Source organism: Bufo bufo, chromosome 7 (assembly GCF_905171765.1).
Source record: "Bufo bufo chromosome 7, aBufBuf1.1, whole genome shotgun sequence".
Lineage (NCBI taxonomy): Eukaryota > Metazoa > Chordata > Amphibia > Anura > Bufonidae > Bufo > Bufo bufo.
This window is the reverse complement of record NC_053395.1, coordinates 222884517-222908481: the sequence shown is the minus strand read 5'-3', so window position 1 is coordinate 222908481 and position 23965 is coordinate 222884517. Positions and strand designations below refer to the sequence as shown.

Here is a 23965-nt window from a genome sequence, read left to right as displayed (position 1 = left end):
GTGCTATGGGGGCGTCATTAGCACCTAGAGGCTCCGTCTACCTTCATAAACTGCCGCCGCCCAGCGCGTCCCTCCAGCCCGCCCATCTCCTGCTGAATGCGATCCTCTCCGTGCGCGTCTCTGTTCGGCGCATGCGCAGTGAATGTCTGACCGCTTCCCTGCACAGACATCTCCACTGCGCCTGCGCCGATGACATCATAGTGCTCCGAGGAACAGGCGCAGTGGAGATGTCTGTGCAGGGAAGCGGTCAGACATTCACTGCGCATGCGCCGAACAGAGACGCGCACGGAGAGGATCGCATTCAGCAGGAGATGGGCGGGCTGGAGGGACGCGCTGGGCGGCGGCAGTTTATGAAGATAGACGGAGCCTCTAGGTGCTAATGACGCCCCCATAGCACCTAGAGGCTCATTAGCATATAGATATAAGTTGTTATTTTAGCGAAACGGCTGCCCCAAAGCCTATCATATTAGGATGGTTTGTTAGAGCAGACACTAGCGGATCGCTAGTGTCTGACACCTAAATATGTGATACGAAGTGATAGAAACCCTTTAAGACTGTACAATCTGGCGAGTCTCATGAGACATTGTATTGACTGGATTTTTTATACCAATTTCTATACCAGTGGATCGTTGGAGTCCCAACTCGTACATCTCTTGGAGCTTAAAGGCCTTACTGCACACAAAATACTCAGCCCAGCCCCCATTGATAAGATCGAATCTATTAATAAGGGATACTATTGCCACTTGGAAAGAAACCCGCAAAATTTTTAAACTACCCTTTTCCCTCTCTAAACATATGCCATTATGCGGACATCCGGAATTTCCAGCTGGTGTTCAGCTTAAACATTTTAATGCCTGGAAAGAAGCGGGCATCATGAAGGTTTCAGACTTATGGCATACACAAGAACAGCGTTACTATACATATGCCGAGCTAAGGGAGAGATTTCCCTCAAAAGGCCCACAACTTATTTTTGCTTTTCTCCAGGTCAAGAGCTTCCTATACACTAGAATAAATGATCCCAGAGCAGTGTTCTCTATGAGTAGCTTTGATCGTATTATAGGGCAAGGAAAAACAAAAAAATCATTGTCAGAGTTATATCAAGGGATCAGTGAAACCAAACAAAAACCTCTTGCGGAGACTCTTTTTTCGTCCTGGAATAAAGACTTCCCGGGTGTTGAAATACAACAGATAATACAAAAAGGTTGGGAAAAGATTAGAAATGTAGTATTTAATGAAGGTTGGAGGGAAACACAGTTCCGATTAATGCACAAAGCAATTTATGGATTTCGCTTCTCCTCTCGGACTCAAAAGCAAGACAGACTGACGTACTGCCCAAAATGTCATCTAGATGGATCAGATATGATACACGGAATTTGGTCTTGCCCCGAATCGTCGAAATTCTGGGAATCAATAAAACAGCAAATTAAAAGACACTTAGATGTGAATATCCCTATTACTCATGAATTTATCCTGTTTCATGTTCTTCCAGAACATAGACATGTGCAACCAATTATTCACATCATTATTTTGGCAGCTAAGAGGTGTTTACTGAACAGCTGGCTCCGTCCACAAATACCTACAATGAATGAAGTACTTCAGCATGTCAAAAAATGCTTTGACTTGGAGAGAATAGAAGCGAATTCCCTTAGAGGAAAACGTATTGAGATTTTCTTCAAAAGATGGGAAGATTTTATGTTAGTGGTTTACTCAAATCTGGAACTGAAGGAGTTGATGAGACCTTTTCTGTCCTCAAAATGGTATTTGAAACGTACAATAGCAGGAACGCTAGGAAGATTGCTGTCTGATTAAGTTGTGGTACTTATTGAGGTCCGGTATACTGAAGGGAATCATTCTGGGAGGGGAGGGAAAGGGGGGGGGGGGGGGGGGGCAAGAAGTTTATCCCTGTTTATTTTAAGCTAGAAGATTAGCTTAGAACGTCATGATTTAAATAGATTTGAATTGAATGATCATTATGACAATATGCAAGAAGTACCAGTTGACATGATGTTGGAATGAAAAAAAAATGACAAAAGCTAATAAAGATTATATTTGAAAAAAAAACATCCGGGGCTTCGGGGCTCAAGCCCCGAATGTTTTGACCTGACGACGCCCCATAGCTATAAATATAATCTAGTTATAATGGGGGATCTGTGGGTGACACAGTTATGGGGGATCTGTGGGTGACACACTGTTCTGGGGCTACTGAAAGCTTTTCTTTCTCATTTCCATACTGTTGCTCATGGTAACAGGAAGTCAGAGTTTGATTATTATTCCTGGCTCTGCTTTAGCCTTTACATTTCTGCGCTCCCCAAACTACAACTCCCAGAAAGCACCGCGGCGAGCACGCGCTCTGCGTCTTGTTTATGTCTGGACCTGCGCCAGTCGCTCTACCTTGCTGGGAACGGGTCGCCTCCGATTGGTCAGACACTGAAAGTCTGTAAGCCTATTGGCTGCGGAGAGCGCCGCTTGCCTCCCGCTGATGGGTCAGGTTAGGTTGCGCATTGTGTTGGGAGGAGGAGCGCCCATGTGTGTCAGGTAACAGCTGCAAGCCGGAGCGGTTCATTGGGGCGAGTTCCCCGGGGCTCGGGTCTTCACTGTAAGTACCTCGTCTTCCTCCTTACTGACCCTGCGATGTCCGCACTGTGGGGCGGGCAATGGGTTAATCAGTTGGGGGAGCCTCCTGCGGGTCATTGATTAGTTCAGGGTCTGTCTTAGAGGAACCGTGGGGCTCAGGTCATGTGATGTCCAGACCTGGTTGGGGGGTCACATGATCAGGACCCTTCAGCAATAAGAGCATAGAAACAGAGCAAAGAAAATTCTAAATTTTCAAGATAACTGCTTGCTGTCAACAGGGATATAGCTTGGCTTCATTTAGTAAAGTGCAGAGTGCAGCGCTCACCTACCTCCATCACTGCCATAGACGTAGTGGGGGAGATTTATCAGAACTTGAGTAAAGTAGAACTGGTGTAGTTGCCCATAGCAACCAATCAGATTCCACCTTTCATTTTCCAAAGGAGCTGTGAATAATGAAAGGTGGAATCTGATTGGTTGCTTTGGGTAACTCAGCCAGTTTTAATTTACACCAGTTTTGATAAATCTCCCCCAATGTGTGACCATGAGACCCCCAGTCCCTATGAATTTGTGGCCTATCCTCACCAATATCTGCTCAGTGGGGTCCGACACCCGTCAGGCGCAGGAAGCTCCGCCCACCATGTAGCAGCCGCGTTGGCGGACCGCAGCTCGGTGCCCATTCATGTCACTGTACCCCGCCACTACACAGCGTCCAGCGGCTCCATCCGCGTTATAGTCTCCAGTGCCGGCAGCTGGTGTGGGGTGCAGGGCGTCAGACCCCCACCGATCTAATATTGAGGACCTGTTTTGAGGACAGGTTTCTAGACCATGGACATCCCCTTTTAAAATACACACCGTAAGAGAACCAAGATGTGGACCTGCTCTCGGCTGCCTCCGATGCAGTGGGCGGCAGGTCACCGCTGAGGCCAGTAATTGGCTGCAGCAGCGTCAAAGCGAATATGGACAGCAGGGGATCCAGCCAAAAGGTGAACAACCCCTTTAAATTCTTGTCCACTTGGCTGCGGCTGTACGCACAGATCTGCTGCTGACGTCATGGCTCTTGGAAGGCGGGAAGGGAAAAATCTAAATGTTGTGGCCAAAATTGTCTGGGACCTGAAGGGGTTAAAGACTCCATATCAATAAACGTAGATGGATGACTTGATGGGAGGTAGTTTTCGCCGTTGCAGTTGGCGCTATTACGTGGTGGAGCCGCGCCAAGTCTCTGATCGTGAAGTAGAAAACCTATTGACAGCCGCTGTGTGTGATCCTCATCACGTGAGGCGACGACCGCGGATTTGAATCACATGACATCCGACCGGGCAGAAAAAGCGACATACAAAGAGCAGAAACCACAATGGCAGTACTATATACAGCACGCTAGTGACGCCCGTCCGGGTCCTGATATCAATATCCTGAGGCGTCCGCTTTGCTTCCTCTTTTATGTTATCTTTACTACTGACTATTCGTTTAGTCTCTTTGTATGTGGTTTATTCTGCCCAGCTGGCAGAGATCCTGAAAACTGAGGGGAACTGAAACTTATGAGGAGGACACAGACCTCCAGTTTGGATTAATTCACACGCGGCAGATTTGGTGCAGAATTTTCCGCTCCCGTCCCATACGTTGGAAGTGATTTTCAGTCACAGAAAATTGTGCAATAAACCGTCTGCCGAATGCATTGACTTCTGTGTTGGGAGCTGTTACCGTCCTCTGTGTCAGTCTGCACTGTCAGGTATTCTATTCATCTTGCCCTCATTGGCAGGAAGTGCTGCTCTGTGTCCAGTGCTTGGAAAGTGATGGAAGGAGCCAGTGATGGAGGCGGGTCGACCGGTCCAGAGCCTGAAGAAGGAGCCGCAGTGGAGTTCCATGAAGATGAAGAGATCATTGAGGTGCTGGCGCTAAATGAAGGTGAAGCAGACTCAGGTAGGTGGTCCAGTGTCGTGCAGTGGACTTAGGTGGTCCTCCTTACATGTCCCCTGTCATGGCTGCAGCCCCTTGCCATTTTAAACTAGGACAAGTGGAAGGGGCTCATCCAGTCTTATGTATGATGAAACGTTTTGGAACTTTCTATTTTTATTTTATTTTTTTCATTTTCTCACCATTTGCAAGAGCTCTGCTTGTTGTCAGCGAGCTGAAGCAGCAGGATGCCTAAGCTTTCCCTTTCCTTCTCTGTGTGGGTGGTATAGGGTCAGCCTGAGGGTGAGTCTCACGCTGATCATTGATGCTGGGGTCCTATCTGCCCCTCAGCGGTGAGGTCTCCTGTATCGGCTTCAGATGTCCTGACGACTTCAACACCTCATTTTCCGATCTGCTCCTCAGATGACCCGGTCACCGACGTGATGGACGTGGATTATGCGGATGAATCAGAAGATGGAGAAATGGCCGACGAGGATTCGGATACAGATGATGAGAGTGAGGAGGAGGAAGGCGAACCTCAAGACGACAGCGAGCTGACTTACTCCGAGCACAACGGTAGGTACAGGACCCGATAGAGGTCCGTGACTGATGCTGATAGGGTTCTGTTGCAAAAAAGCATATATAGCATCATTATTATTTTTTTTGTGTGCCAATCAGATAGTGGCAAAAAGGGCACTTTTGGCCTCCGTGTGGTGAATGGGAGGGGGAAGGATCTATGCGTTAGGGCTCGGCCATTGTTGGGTTATTGTAGGGATTGGATAACCACTTTAACATATATACTCCTGGAGCTTGTCTTGGCATATACATTAGGCCTGTAGCCTTAAAGGGGTTGTCCCTTTAGGATCCACAGGACAGAAGGTAAGTGTCTGACCAGCTCGGGTCTGACGGCTGGGGCTCCTGCTGATCATGCAGCTCCAGTTTAATTGGAGTGGCAGTGGCACAAACGTGCTGGCGCTCCATTCAGCTCTATGGGCCTGCCGGAGATAGGGGAGCGCTTGTACGTGGCTAGCAGTGGCAGTCCCATAGAGTTGAATGACATGGCGGACATGCGGGTCTGCTGCTCCATTCTTACGGGGAGCACGGGCCCCTTGTCCTCATGATCAGAAGGAGCCCCAGCTATCAGACCCCCGTCAATCAGACACTTATCCCCTGTACTGTGGATTAGGGGATAAGTTGTCTTAATGGGACAATATCTTTAAATACGACATCTATATCAGAGCAATGGGGGTCGGACTCTCAGCTGTTGGGAGAGGCCATGGCACTCATGTGAACGCTGCAGCCTCTTCAGTTTCTACCTCTGTCTGTCTACGTGCACATTGCAGGACATTGAAGAATTACCCAACACTGCCGCTGTACATTGTGCAGGCGGGCAGCACGGGGGCTCAGTGGTTATTAGCACTGGTGCCTTGCAGCGCTGGGGTCCTGGCTTCGAATCTGACCAGGGACAACATCTGTGTGGAGTTTGTATGCTCTCCCCGTGTTTGCTTAGGTTTCCTCCCACACTCCAAAAACATACAAATAGGCAATTTGTCTATTAGTGTGGGTTGGGATTGAGCGCCTATATGGCTGCCACTGACATCCCAGGGGGTCACTACGGCTGCACAATTATCCCTCCGCTTTGTCCCCTTGAGAAAATGAGAAAAGCGCATTACAAATGATTGTCTTTGACAGAAGAGTCTGCAGCATGAGCCCCACAGATGCGGAGGGTCTGACCCCCCCCCCCCCCCCCCCCCCCCCACCACCCATCTGATGCTGGTGAACGTGTCCTAATGATACAGCGCATCTTCACATTGTAACAAAATGAAGTAAATTTGCAAGTTCCGTGGCTGCAATGCAAAAGCAAAAAAGTATAAAAAATAAATGCAGCAGCTGCAACATGGAGCACCGAATAAAAAAAAGTCCCTGATGATCTTTTTCCCCGTCCTGACTTTGCAGCTGCAACTTTCTCATATACTTTTCATGTCAGAGTTTTCCAGATCTCTGCTTGCTGGAAACATTGCTATTTACATCAGAAGACCTGTTGCTTCTTCTCACGGCTAAGGTTTTCCTAAAAATGTATCCAGTCTAGACAACCCTCTGCATGTTTAGTACATCACAAGCCCAAACATCTTTCCTGTTTGTTACAATGTATCGGCCAGACTGATTTGCTCCACACTACACCGATGATCATTATTGGGGGGGGGTCAGCTCATGGACAGCACTAAGATGTCTGCCTTCTCTCTGACTTGTCAGCTCCTATTTACTGTGTCAGCCTGGACCCCAAAGAGACCAAACTTGCAGTGAGTGGGGGACAATACGATAAGGCCTTTGTATGGAGAATAAGTGATGGAGAGACGCTGTTTCAGTGTAAAGGTGAGTGTCCTATGCAAATGTCTTTCATTAGTTGGGAGGCATAAGGCACAATGTACCTCAGGTCCTAGTGCAAACTCATTGCTGAAGATTCAAGCTAATGGAGGCCCAAGTGGTCAGGGGATATGTTTGATGGGAGAACCCCAATCTATCGGACCCCGGTTAGATGCCCGGGTTCATCCTGTGCCTGTAGATTAACTTTTGTCAGATTTGGATGACATTTTACGATTGTCTGATCTGTCGCCGCAAACTTCTTCCAGGTCACAAGGACGCCGTCAAATTTGCAGCATTCAGTCATGACTCCACCCTAGTGGTTACAGCGGACATGAAAGGTCTCATGAAGGTCTGGAGGGTGGAGGATGGAAAGGAGATCTGGTCATATCAAGTGCCTAAGCTTAAGGTAGGAGGTAAAGCTCCATGTTATTGGGGATACCGTCGCTTCTGTGGCTGCGCTCATCAGTTCTTAAAGGTTCTGATGTTCGTAATAAAGTGTAAGTGATTTCGTTTATTCCCCTTTCAGACGAGCGAGGACTCTCAGCGATTCACCTGGCCTGACCTCCCAGCACTGCTGGGGTCGCATGGCTTTATATTGATTTATGATACTATGTAACCCTTAGAGATCTGGAATGTACTGGATAACACTGACCTAATGCTGTCCAGGACTGTAAGGGTTACCTAGCATCATAAATCAATATAATGCTATGCGACCCCGGCAGTGCTGGGAGGTCAGGCCAGGTCGCTCACTCATCTGAAAGGGGCCTTAGGGTCCGGGAACTGAAGAGACTGCACAATGTGCCCCAGTCCACCCTCCTGTACACATGTACTGATAGAGGACGGCCCGTGGATAATACGTGGTCCATAGGATAAAGTGAACGTGTTCTTTTACCACGTGGTAAAAAGTGAGAAAAAAAGGAGAAAAAAAAATATTGGGATTGCAGTTTTTTTTTAAATATATTTTTTTGCATCCCTTCACCTAAAAAACTGAAATAAAAAATCAGTTAAAGCCAATCAATTAATTATCCAGTGGTACCATTGAAAAACACAACTCGTTCTGCAAAACATAAGCCGTCAGCAGCTAAATCGGTGGAAAAGGAAGAATGTTGTCGGCTCTTGAAATGCGACAGTGAAAAAACATTGCTTGGGAACAAAATATGTACAGGACTAAGGGGTTAAATTCAAAAAAAAAGTTTGGACAGCTATATTATTATTTTATTTACTCTTAAGAGCTGGGTCCAGCCATCTTCTCTTATATACTGCACCAGGTCAGGAGGGGATCTATGCGTGAGGAGATTGTATTTTTTCACCCTATAAGACGCAGGTTTTAGAGGAGGAAAATAATATTTTTCATCAGACTTCAATAAGTCCCCCAATCAGACCTCCATATGAATGACCCTCAAGCTCAGATCAGATCAATAGGACCTTTGATGACGTCACTGTGTTCATCACATGGTCCATCACTATGGTGATGGATCATGTGATGAGCGTAGTGACGTCATCAAAGGTCCTATTGCTCACAGATGAAGACAGAAGAGATGCCGGCTGCGCGAACAAGTGGATTAAGGTGAGTTCAATAATTTTTTTTTTTTTTTAACCCCTCCAGCGCTATTGTACTATGATTCTGTATTCAGAATGCTATTATTTCCCCTTATAACCATGTTATAAGGGAAATTATAATGATCGGGTCCACATCCCGATCGTCTCCTAGCAACCGTGCGTGAAAATCGCACCGCATCCGCACTTGCTTGCGATTTTTATACAACCCCATTCATTTCTATGGGGCCTGCGTTACGTGAAAAACGCACAAAGAGGAGCATGCTGCGATTTTAACGCAACACACAAGTGATGCGTGAAAATCACTGCTCGTGTGCACAGCCCCATAGAAATGAATGGGTCAGGATTCAGTGCGGGTGTAATGCGTTCAACTTGCGCATTGCACCCGCGCGGAATACTCGCCCGTGTGAAAGGGGCCTTATTCTTCTTCCTGCCACGCGCTGTGCTGCGACCCGATGTGCACAGGGTGAGGTCACTGCACAGAGAGTGACCGAGGACTAGGAAGTGTTGATTACAGACCCCGGGGAGCGCTGCATTTACTACTTCCCAGTCCTCCTGTACTAAATGGAAACACTTAGTATTCGCGCCATAAGACGCACCGACATTTTCTCCCCTCTTTGGGGTGGGGGGAAAGTGCGTCTTATTAGGCGAAAATACGATAACTGATTGTGAGCTGTTTTTTTTTATGATTTTTTTTTTTTTTGGGTGGGCATGTACAAATCCATTTATGCTGCAGATTTCCCCACTCTTGGCAAGGCATTGGGTCAAATTTGCAACAAATCGTCAAGTCCTGAGAATAAGCCATCAATATAAAAATACTGGAAAACCCCTACAAGCGATATTCTGTGGAAACCACCTTCAGTGGGCTCCACACCCAATGCATGTGTCCTCATTCCTGATATCAGGTACATAGACGGACTTAACGGCTGTGTCTGAACTGCCCGGGTAGGTTTACAAGGCAGTATGGGAAATGCTCTGCAGCGCTCTATGCAGGAGAGATGACAAAACTCCGGACCAGAAGTTCAGAATGGTCTCAAGCGGTGTACTGGGGGGTCTGATGTAAGAAAATGGTCAGATTCCTGCATAATGTATCTTTATAGCTGTATTACATAGAAGAATATACCGTGTGTGTGTGTGTGTCATTATTTATATATATATATATATAATGTGTGTGACTCCTGTAAAATTGTTCCTCTTTTATTAGTTAGATCCTCGTCTTTGTTTCTAGGACAAGGAGTAAAAGTGAAAATGTGTCTTTTGCTTTAGTCTGAAAGCAGAACATACATCATTCTACATTCCAAATTCAATTGATTTATTTGTACATCGCAACTTTATTGTTGCTGTTCAAATACTTTGTGTAATAGTAATTCCTTTATTGTTCTCATTATTATTCTAGGTGGAAGCTCCTAGGGAGCATTACGAGGGAGTAGTTGTCCCTGTTATAATCCTTTTAGAGTCGAGGAAAGACAAATTACAGGTAAGATAAACTTTCACTATTCTTGTACATCAGAGGGAGCATTATAGTAGTTATATTCTTGTATATAGGAGCAGTATTATAGTAGTTATATTCTAGTACATAGGAGCAGTATTATAGTAGTTATATTCTTGTACATAGGAGCAGTATTATAGTAGTTATATTCTTGTACATCAGAGGGAGCATTATAGTAGTTATATTCTTGTACATAGGAGGCAGTATTATAGTAGTTATATTCTTGTACATAGGAGCAGTATTATAGTAGTTATATTCCTGTACACAGGAGCAGTATTATAGTAGTTATATTCTTGTACATAGGAGCAGTATTATAGTAGTTATATTCTTGTATATAGGAGCAGTATTATAGTAGTTATATTCTTGTACATAGGAGGCAGTATTATAGTAGTTATATTCTTGTACATAGGAGCAGTATTATAGTAGTTATATTCTTGTACATAGGAGGCAGTATTATAGTAGTTATATTCTTGTACATAGGAGCAGTATTATAGTAGTTATATTCTTGTACATGGGGCAGTATTATAGTAGTTATAGTCTTGTACAGAGGAGCAGTATTATAGTAGTTATATTCTTGTACATAGGAGCAGTATTATAATAGTTATATTCTTGTACATAGGAGCAGTATTATAGTAGTTATATTCTTGTATATAGGAGCAGTATTATAGTAGTTATATTCTAGTACATAGGAGCAGTATTATAGTAGTTATATTCTTGTACATAGGAGCAGTATTATAGTAGTTATATTCTTGTACATCAGAGGGAGCATTATAGTAGTTATATTCTTGTACATAGGAGGCAGTATTATAGTAGTTATATTCTTGTACATAGGAGCAGTATTATAGTAGTTATATTCCTGTACACAGGAGCAGTATTATAGTAGTTATATTCTTGTACATAGGAGCAGTATTATAGTAGTTATATTCTTGTATATAGGAGCAGTATTATAGTAGTTATATTCTTGTACATAGGAGGCAGTATTATAGTAGTTATATTCTTGTACATAGGAGCAGTATTATAGTAGTTATATTCTTGTACATAGGAGGCAGTATTATAGTAGTTATATTCTTGTACATAGGAGCAGTATTATAGTAGTTATATTCTTGTACATGGGGCAGTATTATAGTAGTTATATTCTTGTACATAGGAGCAGTATTATAGTAGTTATATTATTGTACATAGGAGCAGTATTATAGTAGTTATATTCTTGTACATAGGGGCAGTATTATAGTAGTTATATTCTTGTACATAGGAGCAGTATTATAGTAGTTATATTCTTGTACATAGGAAGCAGTATTATAGTAGTTATATTCTTGTACATAGGAGCAGTATTATAGTAGTTATATTCTTGTACATAGGAGGCAGTATTATAGTAGTTATATTCTTGTACACAGGAGGCAGTATTATAGTAGTTATATTCTTGTACATAGGAGCAGTATTATAGTAGTTATATTCTTGTGCATAGGAGCAGTATTATAGTAGTTATATTCTTGTACATAGGAGCAGTATTATAGTAGTTATATTCTTGTACATAGGAGCAGTATTATAGTAGTTATATTCTTGTACATAGGAGCAGTATTATAGTAGTTATATTCTTGTACATAGGAGCAGTATTATAGTAGTTATATTCTTGTACATAGGAGGCAGTATTATAGTAGTTATATTCTTGTACATAGAAGGCAGTATTATAGTAGTTATATTCTTGTACATAGGAGCAGTATTATAGTAGTTATATTCTTGTACATAGAAGGCAGTATTATAGTAGTTACCGTATTTTTCGCCCTATAAGACGCACCGGCCCATAAGATGCACCTAGGTTTTTGGGGAGGAAAATAAGAAAAAAAAATATTTTTAACCAAAAGGTGTGCTGTGTGTTTGGTGGGTTTGGAACTAATGGTGGTCTGTGGATGGCACTATTACTGGAGATCTGTGGATGACGGACACTGTTATGGGGGGATCTGTGGATGACTGACACTGTTACAGGGGGGATCTGTGGGTGGCACTGTTACAGGGGGGATCTGTGGGTGGCACTGTTACAGGGGGGATCTGTGGGTGGCACTGTTACAGGGGGGATCTGTGGGTGGCACTGTTACAGGGGGGATCTGTGGGTGGCACTGTTACATGGGGGATCTGTGGTGGCACTGTTACATGGGGGATCTGTGGGTGGCACTGTTACATGGGGGATCTGTGGGTGGCACTGTTACAGGGGGGATCTGTGGGTGGCACTGTTACAGGGGGGATCTGTGGGTGGCACTGTTACAGGGGGGATCTGTGGGTGGCACTGTTCCAGGGGGGATCTGTGGGTGGCACTGTTACAGGGGGGATCTGTGGGTGGCACTGTTACAGGGGGGATCTGTGGGTGGCACTGTTACAGGGGGGATCTGTGGGTGGCACTGTTACAGGGGGGATCTGTGGGTGGCACTGTTACAGGGGGGATCTGTGGGTGGCACTGTTACAGGGGGGATCTGTGGGTGGCACTGTTATATATGTGCCATCCACAGACCCCACCCCATAACCCCATAAAAAGGTCATCCACGGTGATGGACCATGTGATTGGAGCATGTGATCTGACGTCACCACAGGTCCTTTAGCCCACAGCTCATCATTAAAGAAGAGATCGGCAACTACGCGATCAAGAGGAGAAGGTGAGTTAATTTTTATTTTTTTTAACCCTCAATTGATCAACTACTAAGCATTCTGTTTTCAGAATGCTATTATTTTCCCTTATAACCATGTTATAAGGGAAAATAATACAGTGTATAGACAGTCACCTAGCAACCATGCGTGAAAATCGCACCGCATCTGCACTTGCTTGCGGATGCTTGCGATTTTCACGCAGCCCCATTCACTTCTATGGGGCCTGCGTTGCGTGAAAAACGCAGAATATAGAGCATGCTGCGATTTTCACGCAACGCACAAGTGATGCGTGAAAATTACCGCTCATCTGAACAGCCCCATTGAAATGAATGGGTCGGGATTCAGTGCGGGTGCAATACGTTAACCTACCGCATTGCACCCGCGCGGAAATCTCGCCCGTGTGAGCGCAGCCTTATAGGATAGCCTCCTTACATCTGGTAGCATTAGAGACAGAGCTTGCTATGAGCTCTTTTGAATACCTTCTTCCCAGGATTCCAGAGGAGAGTTGCATGGCCTATAAGACTCCTTACGCCCTTTAAGGCGCTCTCCATAAGGAGATATTGTATTCCCAATTTCATTTTAACAGTATTGAACGTCCCTTCCCTTGCAGTGGTTGGAGTGGCATCCATGTGCCCACGTGTTACTTTATGGTACACCAGATGGCAATACATGGATGTGGAAAATACCCAGCGGAGAGTGTAAAAGTTTCCAAGGACCAAGCTGCCCGGCTACCTGCGGACAGTTCCTACCAGATGGTGAGTATTACTTACTGACCACTATGACTGATATACATTTCTTTGACTGTGTAACGTAATTTCTCAAAAAATAAAGTGCTGGAGTTTCCTAAGTGGTGAACCACTGACCATTCGCTGTCATGACCTGGGAAGGTGCAGCCGCAGAACTCCTCCTGGGTCATAAACTGAGGGAATCCCCTGTATTTTGGTTAATTTCCCAATAGGACAGGGGCTGCCCCAATGGGATAACCTAATTCAGTCTCCCATAGTTATACCTGGAATATATCTTTATGTGCTGTTATAATCTTTATCAGATGTTGTTAAAGGGCCGATACCTGAACCTTAACTCCTCTGTGTTTTGTGCCTGAGGCGAGAGAGCCGTTGTTGGCTATGAGGATGGAAGCGTACGGATATGGGACCTCAAAGAGGGGAAAACTCTGCATGCCCTGGAAGGTAAGTGCGCTTTAAAGGGGTTATCCAACACTGAAAGAGTGGCCCAGACCTGCCCGACCCAGTGTGGGGGGTGATGCTCACCTGATCCCTGCCACTAGATCTGCAAAAGTGACCTGCTCCCCTTCTGTCACACATGACGCTACATGTGACGCAAGGGGAGCAGGTCACCGGTGTGGCCTGTGATTGGCTGCAGCGGTCAGGTGTGCCCCCATAAACAGCTGTTGTCCTTGGCTCAACAGCCGGCCAGGGCACCCAACAGACCGGATCAGGTAAGCATCACCCCCACCCTGGGTCAGGCAGGTCTGGGCCACGCTCTTAGTGTTGGTTAACCCCTTTAACTATGTTCTCCTACTCCTAGTGGACACTCTGTGAACTGCGCTGTTAGAGGGGAACTGCTGTAAAATGTTCTTGTTCACAGCTGTTTGTCCTCATTGATAGAAGACGCCTTCTATTCTAGCAGCTGCTTCGTCTTGTTTTTTCTGTTAATAGTTGCTGTTATTTGTATTTTAGGCACTGATTCCCATAGGGGACCCATGTCATGTGTAGCCTGTAACACAGACGGTAGCCTAATTCTCACCGGTTCTTTTGATTGCGACACAAAAATGGTGAACACGGCCACCGGGAAGGTAATTATTTCCCTTCATCAGTTCGTTATGTCAGTTTAGATACCAATATAACTTAAAGGGGTTGGCCTATCTGGGACATTGATGGCGTATTGCTAGGATATGAAATCAATGTCCGATAGGTGCGAGTCCAACCTCTGGGACCTGCTCCTATTCTAGAGAACGGGGCCCCCAAAGTGAAGGAGCGTGCGCGGTGTGCTCTCTGATCATCGCTGTGGGAGTTCCAAAAATAACTGAGCGAGCCCACACAGCCATTTTCAAAAGTGCAACAGGGATGAATAGAGTGCACCGCGCAGAAATAGCCATAACTGTGAACGAAGGGTGGCCAACCATGGACGGTGTGCTCCCCTTCACTTTGAGAGCTTAGTTGTGGGTCCGAGAATCAGGATGCACATCTATCTGATATTGATGGCATGTCCTAACAATATGCCATCCAAGTCCCAGATCAGAATTCCCCTTTAAAAGGTGGAGATGGCAGTCAACCCATGAATGCTATGTAAGGCTGGGTTCCCATCCGCAAAAAACGTATGTTAAACGGATGCCTCAGACTGGTGCCATACAGTGGCATCCGTTCACCAAAGAGTTCCATTGTAAAAAAAAAAAATCTATATATACTTTTTTTTTTACCATTCTTTTCTTTTCTTTTTTTACCGGACTGTGCAGGATGCAAGAACGTGGTGTGCTGCGTTTTTGTATCTTTTTTTTTTTTTTGTAACGTATATGTCAAATGGAGGCATAAAACGTGATGTGAACCCAGCCTAAACTACACAAGAGTATGTATGTTTGCCTATGCTACATTATATATGCAAAACATTTTTTTTGCTGGAGTGCTTCTTTAAAGGGAATCAAAACCTGTATAGACGTGCGCTTGGCAGCTAATTGTAATGATTTTTGTGCCATGCAAATTGGGCTCCTTGGTGCAATGAGAGCATTGCCATTGCACCTGAAGCTCCAGTCACTTTCTTTGCCGGCTGTGCCCCCCTCCCCCCAGGGTCAGGCAGTGTACATGCACTCGTGCCTTGCTATGAAATCTTGCAGCAGTGCATTCAGCGCACGCACAGTACAGGTCCGGAGCTCACCAGGCAGATGCGCAGACAAATTCCATCTCTCCTGCGAATGCGATGCCTCAAGATATCAAGGCCAGGCGTGAGTACACCGCCTGGTACTGCCACTTGGTGTGGGGAGGGCGCAGCCGGTACAGTAGGTGCTGGAGATTCCGGTGCAATGGCAACACCCTCTTTGCACTGAGGAGTTCATTTACAACTCTGACTTGGGACCACATATCCAGATGGGACAAAGATCATTGCGAAGTGCACATCTATACAGAAGCTTTATTTACAGGTATGTGGTGACAGATTCCCGTTAAATGTTTGTAAGGTCAAAATGGCCGCTACAAGTTAAATCTATAATCGACCGCACGGTTCACCCCCCCCCAACATAACTGGGGTTCACTGGTGTCTCCCTTGTAATTAAATATTATGGCATTTCCTCTGCAATGTATTAATCATCACCTCTATCACTCCTTGTATGCAGGTTGTCGGACTCTTCCGGATAGAAAGTTGCGCATTCAAGACCCCTAAAGATGAAGCGGACTTCAATTCGGTGGAGTGTATGGCATTCTGCCATGTGTAAGTGACCGGCAGTCTGTAAGAGCAAGTGCTCTTCGTCCAGTGCTGCTGCATCTGCGGGGCAGTGACCGTGCTCAGAAACGCGTGGGTGCCATGCCATGCCATGATCATGTGGCGTCTCTTGGCCAATCACACATTTTAACAGCGTTTGTGAAAGCTTCTGCGCAAGTGCTGGACTATTACAAAGAGCTGAAAGAGTGGCAATACCTGCAGCAACTTAAGCCAAGCCAATCCTCTACCCTCACCCAGTGCAGCCCTTTGCCCTTTGCACCGCACGTGCTTTGGTTGGCAGACAGTAATGAAATGACAGTAATGAAGCCTATGTCCCTTAGTGCCCCCTCACAGTAGTGATGCCCCTCACAAAGATTGAGTGCTCCTAGCAATGCCCCTTTAATGCCTCCCCACACAGAAGTAGTGCCCTTAATAAAAAGAAAAGTAATTGTCACCCAGCCTCATTCCCATGGCGAACAGAACACTTAGCAGATCTACCCCGGTCTGTGCGGCTCAGCAGGGGCTGTGATGTCATCATATAGTGCCAGGCAGCAGCAGGGGCTGTGATGTCATCATATAGTGCCAGGCGGCAGCAGCAGCAGGGTGAATAGAGGAGCAGGGAGCAGCAGGGGCTGTGATGTCATCATATAGTGCCAGGCGGCAGCAGCAGCAGGGTGAATAGAGGAGCAGGGAGCAGCAGGGGCTGTGATGTCATCATATAGTGCCAGGCGGCAGCAGCAGCAGCAGGGTGAATAGAGGAGCAGGGAGCAGCAGGGGCTGTGATGTCATCATATAGTGCCAGGCGGCAGCAGCAGCAGGGTGAATAGAGGAGCAGGGAGCAGCAGGGGCTGTGATGTCATCATATAGTGCCAGGCGGCAGCAGCAGCAGGGTGAATAGAGGAGCAGGGAGCTGCCCAATGAATTCCGAGCTTCTGTTCTCTTGTTGCAGTCTGCCCCTGGTCGCAGTCCTTTACCTGGATGGATCCGTGGCAATTTATGACATTTTAACACAGACTCTGCGGCATCGGTTCCGTCACAAAGTGAGTGATCTCTTCCTACCCGTTTTATGCTGCACTGTCGATGCTGATAGGTGAGGATTTACGTACAGAGCGAGATCAGCACCTGAGGTTAAACCGAATGTCCATCTGCACAGACTTATTTCTTAATATGTCTTTATAGAGATCAGAGCTCTGTTTATCTTATACAGAGCACCAAATCCCCTGCATAGTTAAGGATTGTAGTCTCCACTAGAGAGAGCTCAGGATATAATGTTCAATGTATAGGCAGTATGCTGTAAGCTTCTGAGCCCACCCTACTGGTGGCTGTATATATCTGTATGCAGTAATCTCCTGAGCTCCCTCTAGTGGTGGCTGTATATTTCTGTATGCAGTAATCTCCTGAGCTCCCTCTAGTGGTGGCTGTATATATCTGTATGCAGTAATCTCCTGAGCTCCCTCTAGTGGTGGTTGTATATATATCTGTAAGCTTCTGAGCTCCCTCTAGTGGTGGCTGTATATATATCTGTATGCAGTAAGCTCCTGAGCTCCCTCTATTGGTGACTGTATATATCTGTATGCAGTAATCTCCAGAGCTCCCTCTAGTGGTGGCTGTATATATCTGTATGCAGTAATCTCCTGAGCTCCCTCTAGTGGTGGCTGTATATATCTGTATGCGGTAATCTCCTGAGCTCCCTCTAGTGGTGGCTGTATATATCTGTATGCAGTAATATCCTGAGCTCCCTCTAGTGGTGGCTGTATATATCTGTATGCAGTAATCTCCTGAGCTCCCTCTAGTGGTGGCTGTATATATCTGTATGCGGTAATCTCCTGAGCTCCCTCTAGTGGTGGCTGTATATATCTGTATGCGGTAATCTCCTGAGCTCCCTCTAGTGGTGGTTGTATATATATCTGTATGCTGTAAGCTTCTGAGCTCCCTCTAGTGGTGGCTGTATATATATCTGTATGCTGTAAGCTTATGAGCTCCCTCTAGTGGTGGCTGTATATATCTGTATGTAGTAATCTCCTGAGATCCCTCTAGTGGTGGCTGTATATATATCTGTATGCAGTAATCTCCTGAGCTCCCTCTAGTGGTGGTTGTATATATATCTGTATGCTGTAAGCTTCTGAGCTCCCTCTAGTGGTGGCTGTATATATATCTGTATGCTGTAAGCTTATGAGCTCCCTCTAGTGGTGGCTGTATATATCTGTATGTAGTAATCTCCTGAGATCCCTCTAGTGGTGGCTGTACATATCTGTATGTAGTAATCTCCTGAGCTCCCTCTAGTGGTGGCTGTATATATATCTGTTTGCAGTAATCTCCTGAGCTCCCTCTAGTGGTGGTTGTATATATATCTGTAAGCTTCTGAGCTCCCTCTAGTGGTGGCTGTATATATATCTGTATGCTGTAAGCTTCTGAGCTCCCTCTAGTGGTGGCTGTATATATCTGTATGTAGTAATCTCCTGAGCTCCCTCTAGTGGTGGCTGTACATATCTGTATGCAGTAATCTCCTGAGCTCCCTCTAGTGGTGGCTGTATATATCTGTATGCAGTAATCTCCTTAGCTCAATCTATTGGTTACTGTATATAACTGTATATACAGCAGGGATCAGCAACCTTTGGCACTCCAGCTGCTGTGAAACTACAACTCCCAGCATGCAAACATGCTCGGCTGTTGTCAAAACTGCCATAGAAGTTAATGGAGCATTCTGGGAGTTGTAGTTTCAGAACATCTGGAGTGTCGGTGGTTGCTGATCCCTGGTATACAGTAATCTCCTGAGCTCCCCCTAGTGATGGCTACAGGAAGAGGGAATCTCATGTTATAAACTCATTTCTATGTAGGTGATTTGAAGCTCTGATGCAGAGCACTGTACCAGGATGTATTTCTTCCCTAACCTTGCTGAAAAAACTGATCAGACTTGTGTTTTACATTTGTTTAATGGGGTATTCTGGTTTTAATGAGCACTTCTTCTTTTTTTTTTTTTTTTTTTAGAGAATAGGATACTATTAGGAACTATAATATAGGAAGACCCATTGTAGCCCTGTACAATGCATCCATAGGAGAGCTGGTTAAGACTTAACATGTCATGTGATCCTCCGTGTCATGTGACCTGACTTTCCATTAAAGGGAACCTGTCACCTGGATTTTGGGTATAGAGCTGAGGACATGGGTTGCTAGATCACCGCTAGCACATCCGTAATACCCAGTCCCCATAGCTCTGTGTGCTTTTATTGTGTAAGAAAATAGATTTGATACATATGCAAATTAACCTGAGATGAGTCAGAGCTTGAAAATATGACTCTTCTCTGTTCACACAAGTAAGATATGACTCTTTTATGTTAATTTGCATAAAATGCGGGAAGTAAAAAAATGCATAATACTAATTGAATTCATCTGCAAATGAAATGCCTTGTGGATGCTAGAGGTCAGAGGAGAATGGGCCGACTGATTCAAGCTGATAGAAGAGCAACGTTGGCTGAAATAACCACTCGTTACAACCGAGGTCTGCAGCAAAGCATTTGTGAAGCCACAACACGCACAACCTTGAGGCGGATGGGCTACAACAGCAGAAGACCCCACCGGGTACCACTCATCTCCACTACAAATAGGAAAAAGAGGCTACAATTTGCACGAGCTCACCAAAATTGGACTGTTGAAGACTGGAAAAATGTTGCCTGGTCTGATGAGTCTCGATTTCTGTTGAGACATTCAAATGGTAGAGTCCGAATTTGGGGTAAACAGAATGAGAACATGTATCCATCCTCTGATGGCTACTTCCAGCAGGATAATGCACCATGTCACAAAGCTCCAATCATTTCACATTGGTTTCTTGAACATGACAATGAGTTCACTGGACTAAAATGGCCCCACAGTCACCAGATCTCAACCCAATAGAGCATCTTTGGGATGTGGTGGAACGGGAGCTTCGTGCCCTGGATGTGCATCCCTCATATCTCCATCAACTGCAAGATGCTATCCTATCAATATGGGCCAACATCTCTAAAGAATGCTATCAGCACCTTGTGGAATCAATGCCACGTAGAATTAAGGCAGTTCTGAAGGCAAAAGGGGGTCCAACACTGTATTAGTATGGGGCACTAATAATTCTTTAGGTGAGTGTATATGTTTAGGGTAACACAATGAACATTTAGAAACGCTCAGTGAGGGTAGCATAGTAGAGGTGACAGGTTCCCTTTAACTGCTCAGGTATCTAACAGGTGAATATTGGTTTAATGAGCAGAACATGTACAGTATATAAAGTATTGGTACCTGCATCAGGATCTCATTGTGTCTCACTGTATAGAAGCAGATCTCTGTGTGTACTGTTTTTTTTTTTTTTTTTTTTTTTTTTTTTCTATACTAAACTTTATTATTAACATGACAATATCACCTAGAGATGGGCAGCCATTTTACAAATCCCCTAGAGACCGGCAGCCATGTGAACACTGAAATACCCAGAATAAAAATTATGATTCCACCCCCAGTCCTATGTAGTTATCCCATGGATGTGTCTTGTGTGCTTACCCAGCACATGTATGTCACGTCACACGGCTGCTTATAGAATGTCAGGGATTACATGATGTGCAGGGTGTCACATGATGGATACATTACACAGGACTGACACATGGGATGTACCATTCTACTGCATATAGGGGTCAACTGCCTGATATAAGAAAGGTATCTATGCAGAATTTTAAATAAATGTATATTAGAAAACTGTATTATATAAACAAATATGTGGAATACCCCTTTAATTTGTAAATGGATGCAGCCACATGATATAATCGTCTAATGCATATATCTGACATATGTTCTGTAAGATTCCCATAGGCTTCTGCGGGGAAGCCCTATACATTGTGAAGCTGCTATGTTCCCACGTGTTCTGTCATGTGACCCTAGCCTTATATACAAGAAGGATAATGATGGATGGGGTGTAACTTCTGTCCCTTTGTTCTTTAGTCCACCTTAATAAAGCTCACCTGGGAGGACATGTCCCCTGTGCTCTACACTTGCTGCAGGGATGGGGCCATCAATCTGTGGGACTCTCAGTCAGGAGAAATGATAATTGAATATGGCGGCCACACCGCCGAGATTACCGACTTTGCAATTAATAAGTGAGTATTGCTCCGGGACTCCGGAGTCTTCATTATCTTGTTACTGTTGAGTCTGTGTAAAACATCCACTTATAAATGGGGACTGTATACATGGCAATTTCTGTTTTGACATTTGCCGACATCCAGTGGCCAAAAAGGCTACACTGCAGACTGGTGGAAAAAAAAAAAGCGCTTTACTGCCTAGATTAAAAATAAATGTTAACACCGTAATGTCACTAGTGGATAAAGCTGGTCATACACATTAGGTGCATGTTGGTCGAACCTGCCAATTTCAGCAGGACTGGTCAACCTCATCATATATGGGAGCTTCCTGGCTTTCCCCAGTTTGAAATTGTCTTTAATTTTACATTTTGTACAGTTTGCGTCTTCTCTCCTGTAGGCTCAGCCTGCAACCAGTGTCGTACAAAGAGAAGTAAGGGCCCCATAGCAAGGATCAAACCAGGCCCCCCACACAGGACAAAAGGGTTTCTGCCTAAACCCTTTTCAGTGACCCTTGGGCCATTTTTCCACTGCCTCATTTGCTAAAAGTTGTTCCTTTAGAGGGTAGAGTTCTTATTAAGTTTTCACCTCCAGTAGAAGAGGAGATAATCCCAACTAAGACTGGGCCCCCTCTTGCCCTGGGCCCCATAGCAGTCGCATGGTCTGCCGCTATGGTAGTTAGGCCCCGGCCTGCGGCCCCTCTCCTCTCCTGTAGGCTCGGCCTGCGGCCCCTCTCCTCTCCTGTAGGCTCGGCCGGCGGCCCCTCTCCTCTCCTGTAGGCTCGGCCTGCGGCCCCTCTCCTCTCCTGTAGGCTCGGCCTGCGGCCCCTCTCCTCTCCTGTAGGCTCGGCCTGCGGCCCCTCTCCTCTCCTGTAGGCTCGGCCGGCGGCCCCTCTCCTCTCCTCTCCTGTAGGCTCGGCCGGCGGCCCCTCTCCTCTCCTCTCCTGTAGGCTCGGCCGGCGGCCCCTCTCCTCTCCTCTCCTGTAGGCTCGGCCGGCGGCCCCTCTCCTCTCCTCTCCTGTAGGCTCGGCCGGCGGCCCCTCTCCTCTCCTGTAGGCTCGGCCGGCGGCCCCTCTCCTCTCCTGTAGGCTCGGCCGGCGGCCCCTCTCCTCTCCTCTCCTGTAGGCTCGGCCGGCGGCCCCTCTCCTCTCCTCTAGGCTCTGCCTGCGGCCCCTCTCCTCTCCTGTAGGCTCGGCCTGCGGCCCCTCTCCTCTCCTCTCCGCTCGGCCTGCGGCCCCTCTCCTCTCCTCTCCTCTCGGCCGGCGGCCCCTCTCCTCTCCTCTCCTGTAGGCTCGGCCGGCGGCCCCTCTCCTCTCCTGTAGGCTCGGCCGGCGGCCCCTCTCCTCTCCTGTAGGCTCGGCCGGCGGCCCCTCTCCTCTCCTCTCCTGTAGGCTCGGCCGGCGGCCCCTCTCCTCTCCTCTCCTGTAGGCTCGGCCGGCGGCCCCTCTCCTCTCCTGTAGGCTCGGCCTGCGGCCCCTCTCCTCTCCTGTAGGCTCGGCCTGCGGCCCCTCTCCTCTCCGCTCGGCCTGCGGCCCCTCTCCTCTCCGCTCGGCCTGCGGCCCCTCTCCTCTCCTCTCCGCTCGGCCTGCGGCCCCTCTCCTCTCCTCTCCGCTCGGCCTGCGGCCCCTCTCCTCTCCTCTCCTGTAGGCTCGGCCTGCGGCCCCTCTCCTCTCCTGTAGGCTCGGCCTGCGGCCCCTCTCCTCTCCTGTAGGCTCGGCCTGCGGCCCCTCTCCTCTCCTCTCCTGTAGGCTCGGCCTGCGGCCCCTCTCCTCTCCTGTAGGCTCGGCCTGCGGCCCCTCTCCATTCCTCTAGGCTCGGTCTGAGCCTTCCGGGATCGAGCTGTTGTGTTCCATGGCGAACTGAACAGCTTGCAGTGCATTGTAATACATGCAAGCAGCAGAAGACAAACAGTTTATGAAATAAAGCAATAGGGAGAATGACATCTGCCGCAGTTATTGTCGTTTATCCCAATATTTGCCAAAATTCCCTTACTGCTCGACATGACACAGTAACGTATCTTCTTTATTTTTCAGAGACTCTTCCATCGTGGTAACCGTCTCTTCGGATCACGAGGCAAAAGTATTCTGTGTGGATAAACTTGACCGCTAGACACGACCGTCCCTTCACTGTGAAGCGCAGACCCCCATGTTTCTGGAGCGGGGAGGCTGGAGCTGTATTTTCTGTTCTGTACATGTTTCATAGGGTTGAATGCGTTTAACTTAATACTGACTGATGTATGTGGATATAAACACGTATGTGGGCTCTCATGTATCTGTGACTCACACCGTCTTCAACTTTTTAGTAGTTGGTAAAGTTAGCATTTTGATTTCTTAAAGTTACAGGCCATGAGTTCAGGGCATCCGCAAAGGAGAGACGGAGGACACCTGTCAGCCGCACAGAGGAGAGCGCCATTTTATATATGCTCTCTTCAAGGGTCTCCCGCCATGTGTGAGACTTGAATGGATTGTCTGGGATTCCAAGACATTTAACTGCAGGAAATTATTTAAAATAAAAAATATCGAAAGCCATTACTCACTTGTGAAATCCCTCTCTGCTCCAGCACTGCCTTAGTGATGTCCCTGCCAGTCCAGCAGTGACGATGTCCCCACTGCAGCCAATCGCTGGTCACATTCTGAACATGTCGGCATCACTGCTAGGCCTGTGATTGGCTGCAGTGGTCACGTGAATGATGTGTGTGACTTAATTGCTGCGAGGACCAGAGCAGCTGCGCTTGGGTGGCGGGACATTAAGGGGCGAGTACGTTTTTTTTTTTTTCATTAGTTATTTATTTATACCAATAAAATCCCAGACTACACTGTGTAACCGCTGAAGACAGTGATTGGCTGCTGTGATCACGTCGTCTGTGCAGAGACCAAGCTCTACATTAGTTACATGTCTTACTAGACCATGTGACTAGGGATGAGCCAATTTCATAT

General features: G+C 46.4%; 1 protein-coding gene across 1 annotated transcript; it reads left to right on the top strand.

The window, feature by feature from the left end:
• The first annotated feature begins 2470 nt into the window (after positions 1-2470).
• Positions 2471-23296, top strand: LOC121008617 (angio-associated migratory cell protein-like). Its single transcript, XM_040441276.1, has 13 exons — positions 2471-2596; positions 4331-4491; positions 4888-5040; positions 6718-6837; positions 7095-7234; positions 9782-9862; positions 13122-13266; positions 13615-13698; positions 14209-14324; positions 15855-15949; positions 16890-16980; positions 20897-21051; positions 23063-23296. Exons 2-13 carry the CDS (start codon positions 4365-4367, stop codon positions 23136-23138), a joined length of 1383 nt encoding a protein of 460 aa, XP_040297210.1. The 5' UTR covers positions 2471-2596; positions 4331-4364; the 3' UTR covers positions 23139-23296.
• The last annotated feature ends 669 nt before the right edge of the window (positions 23297-23965 follow it).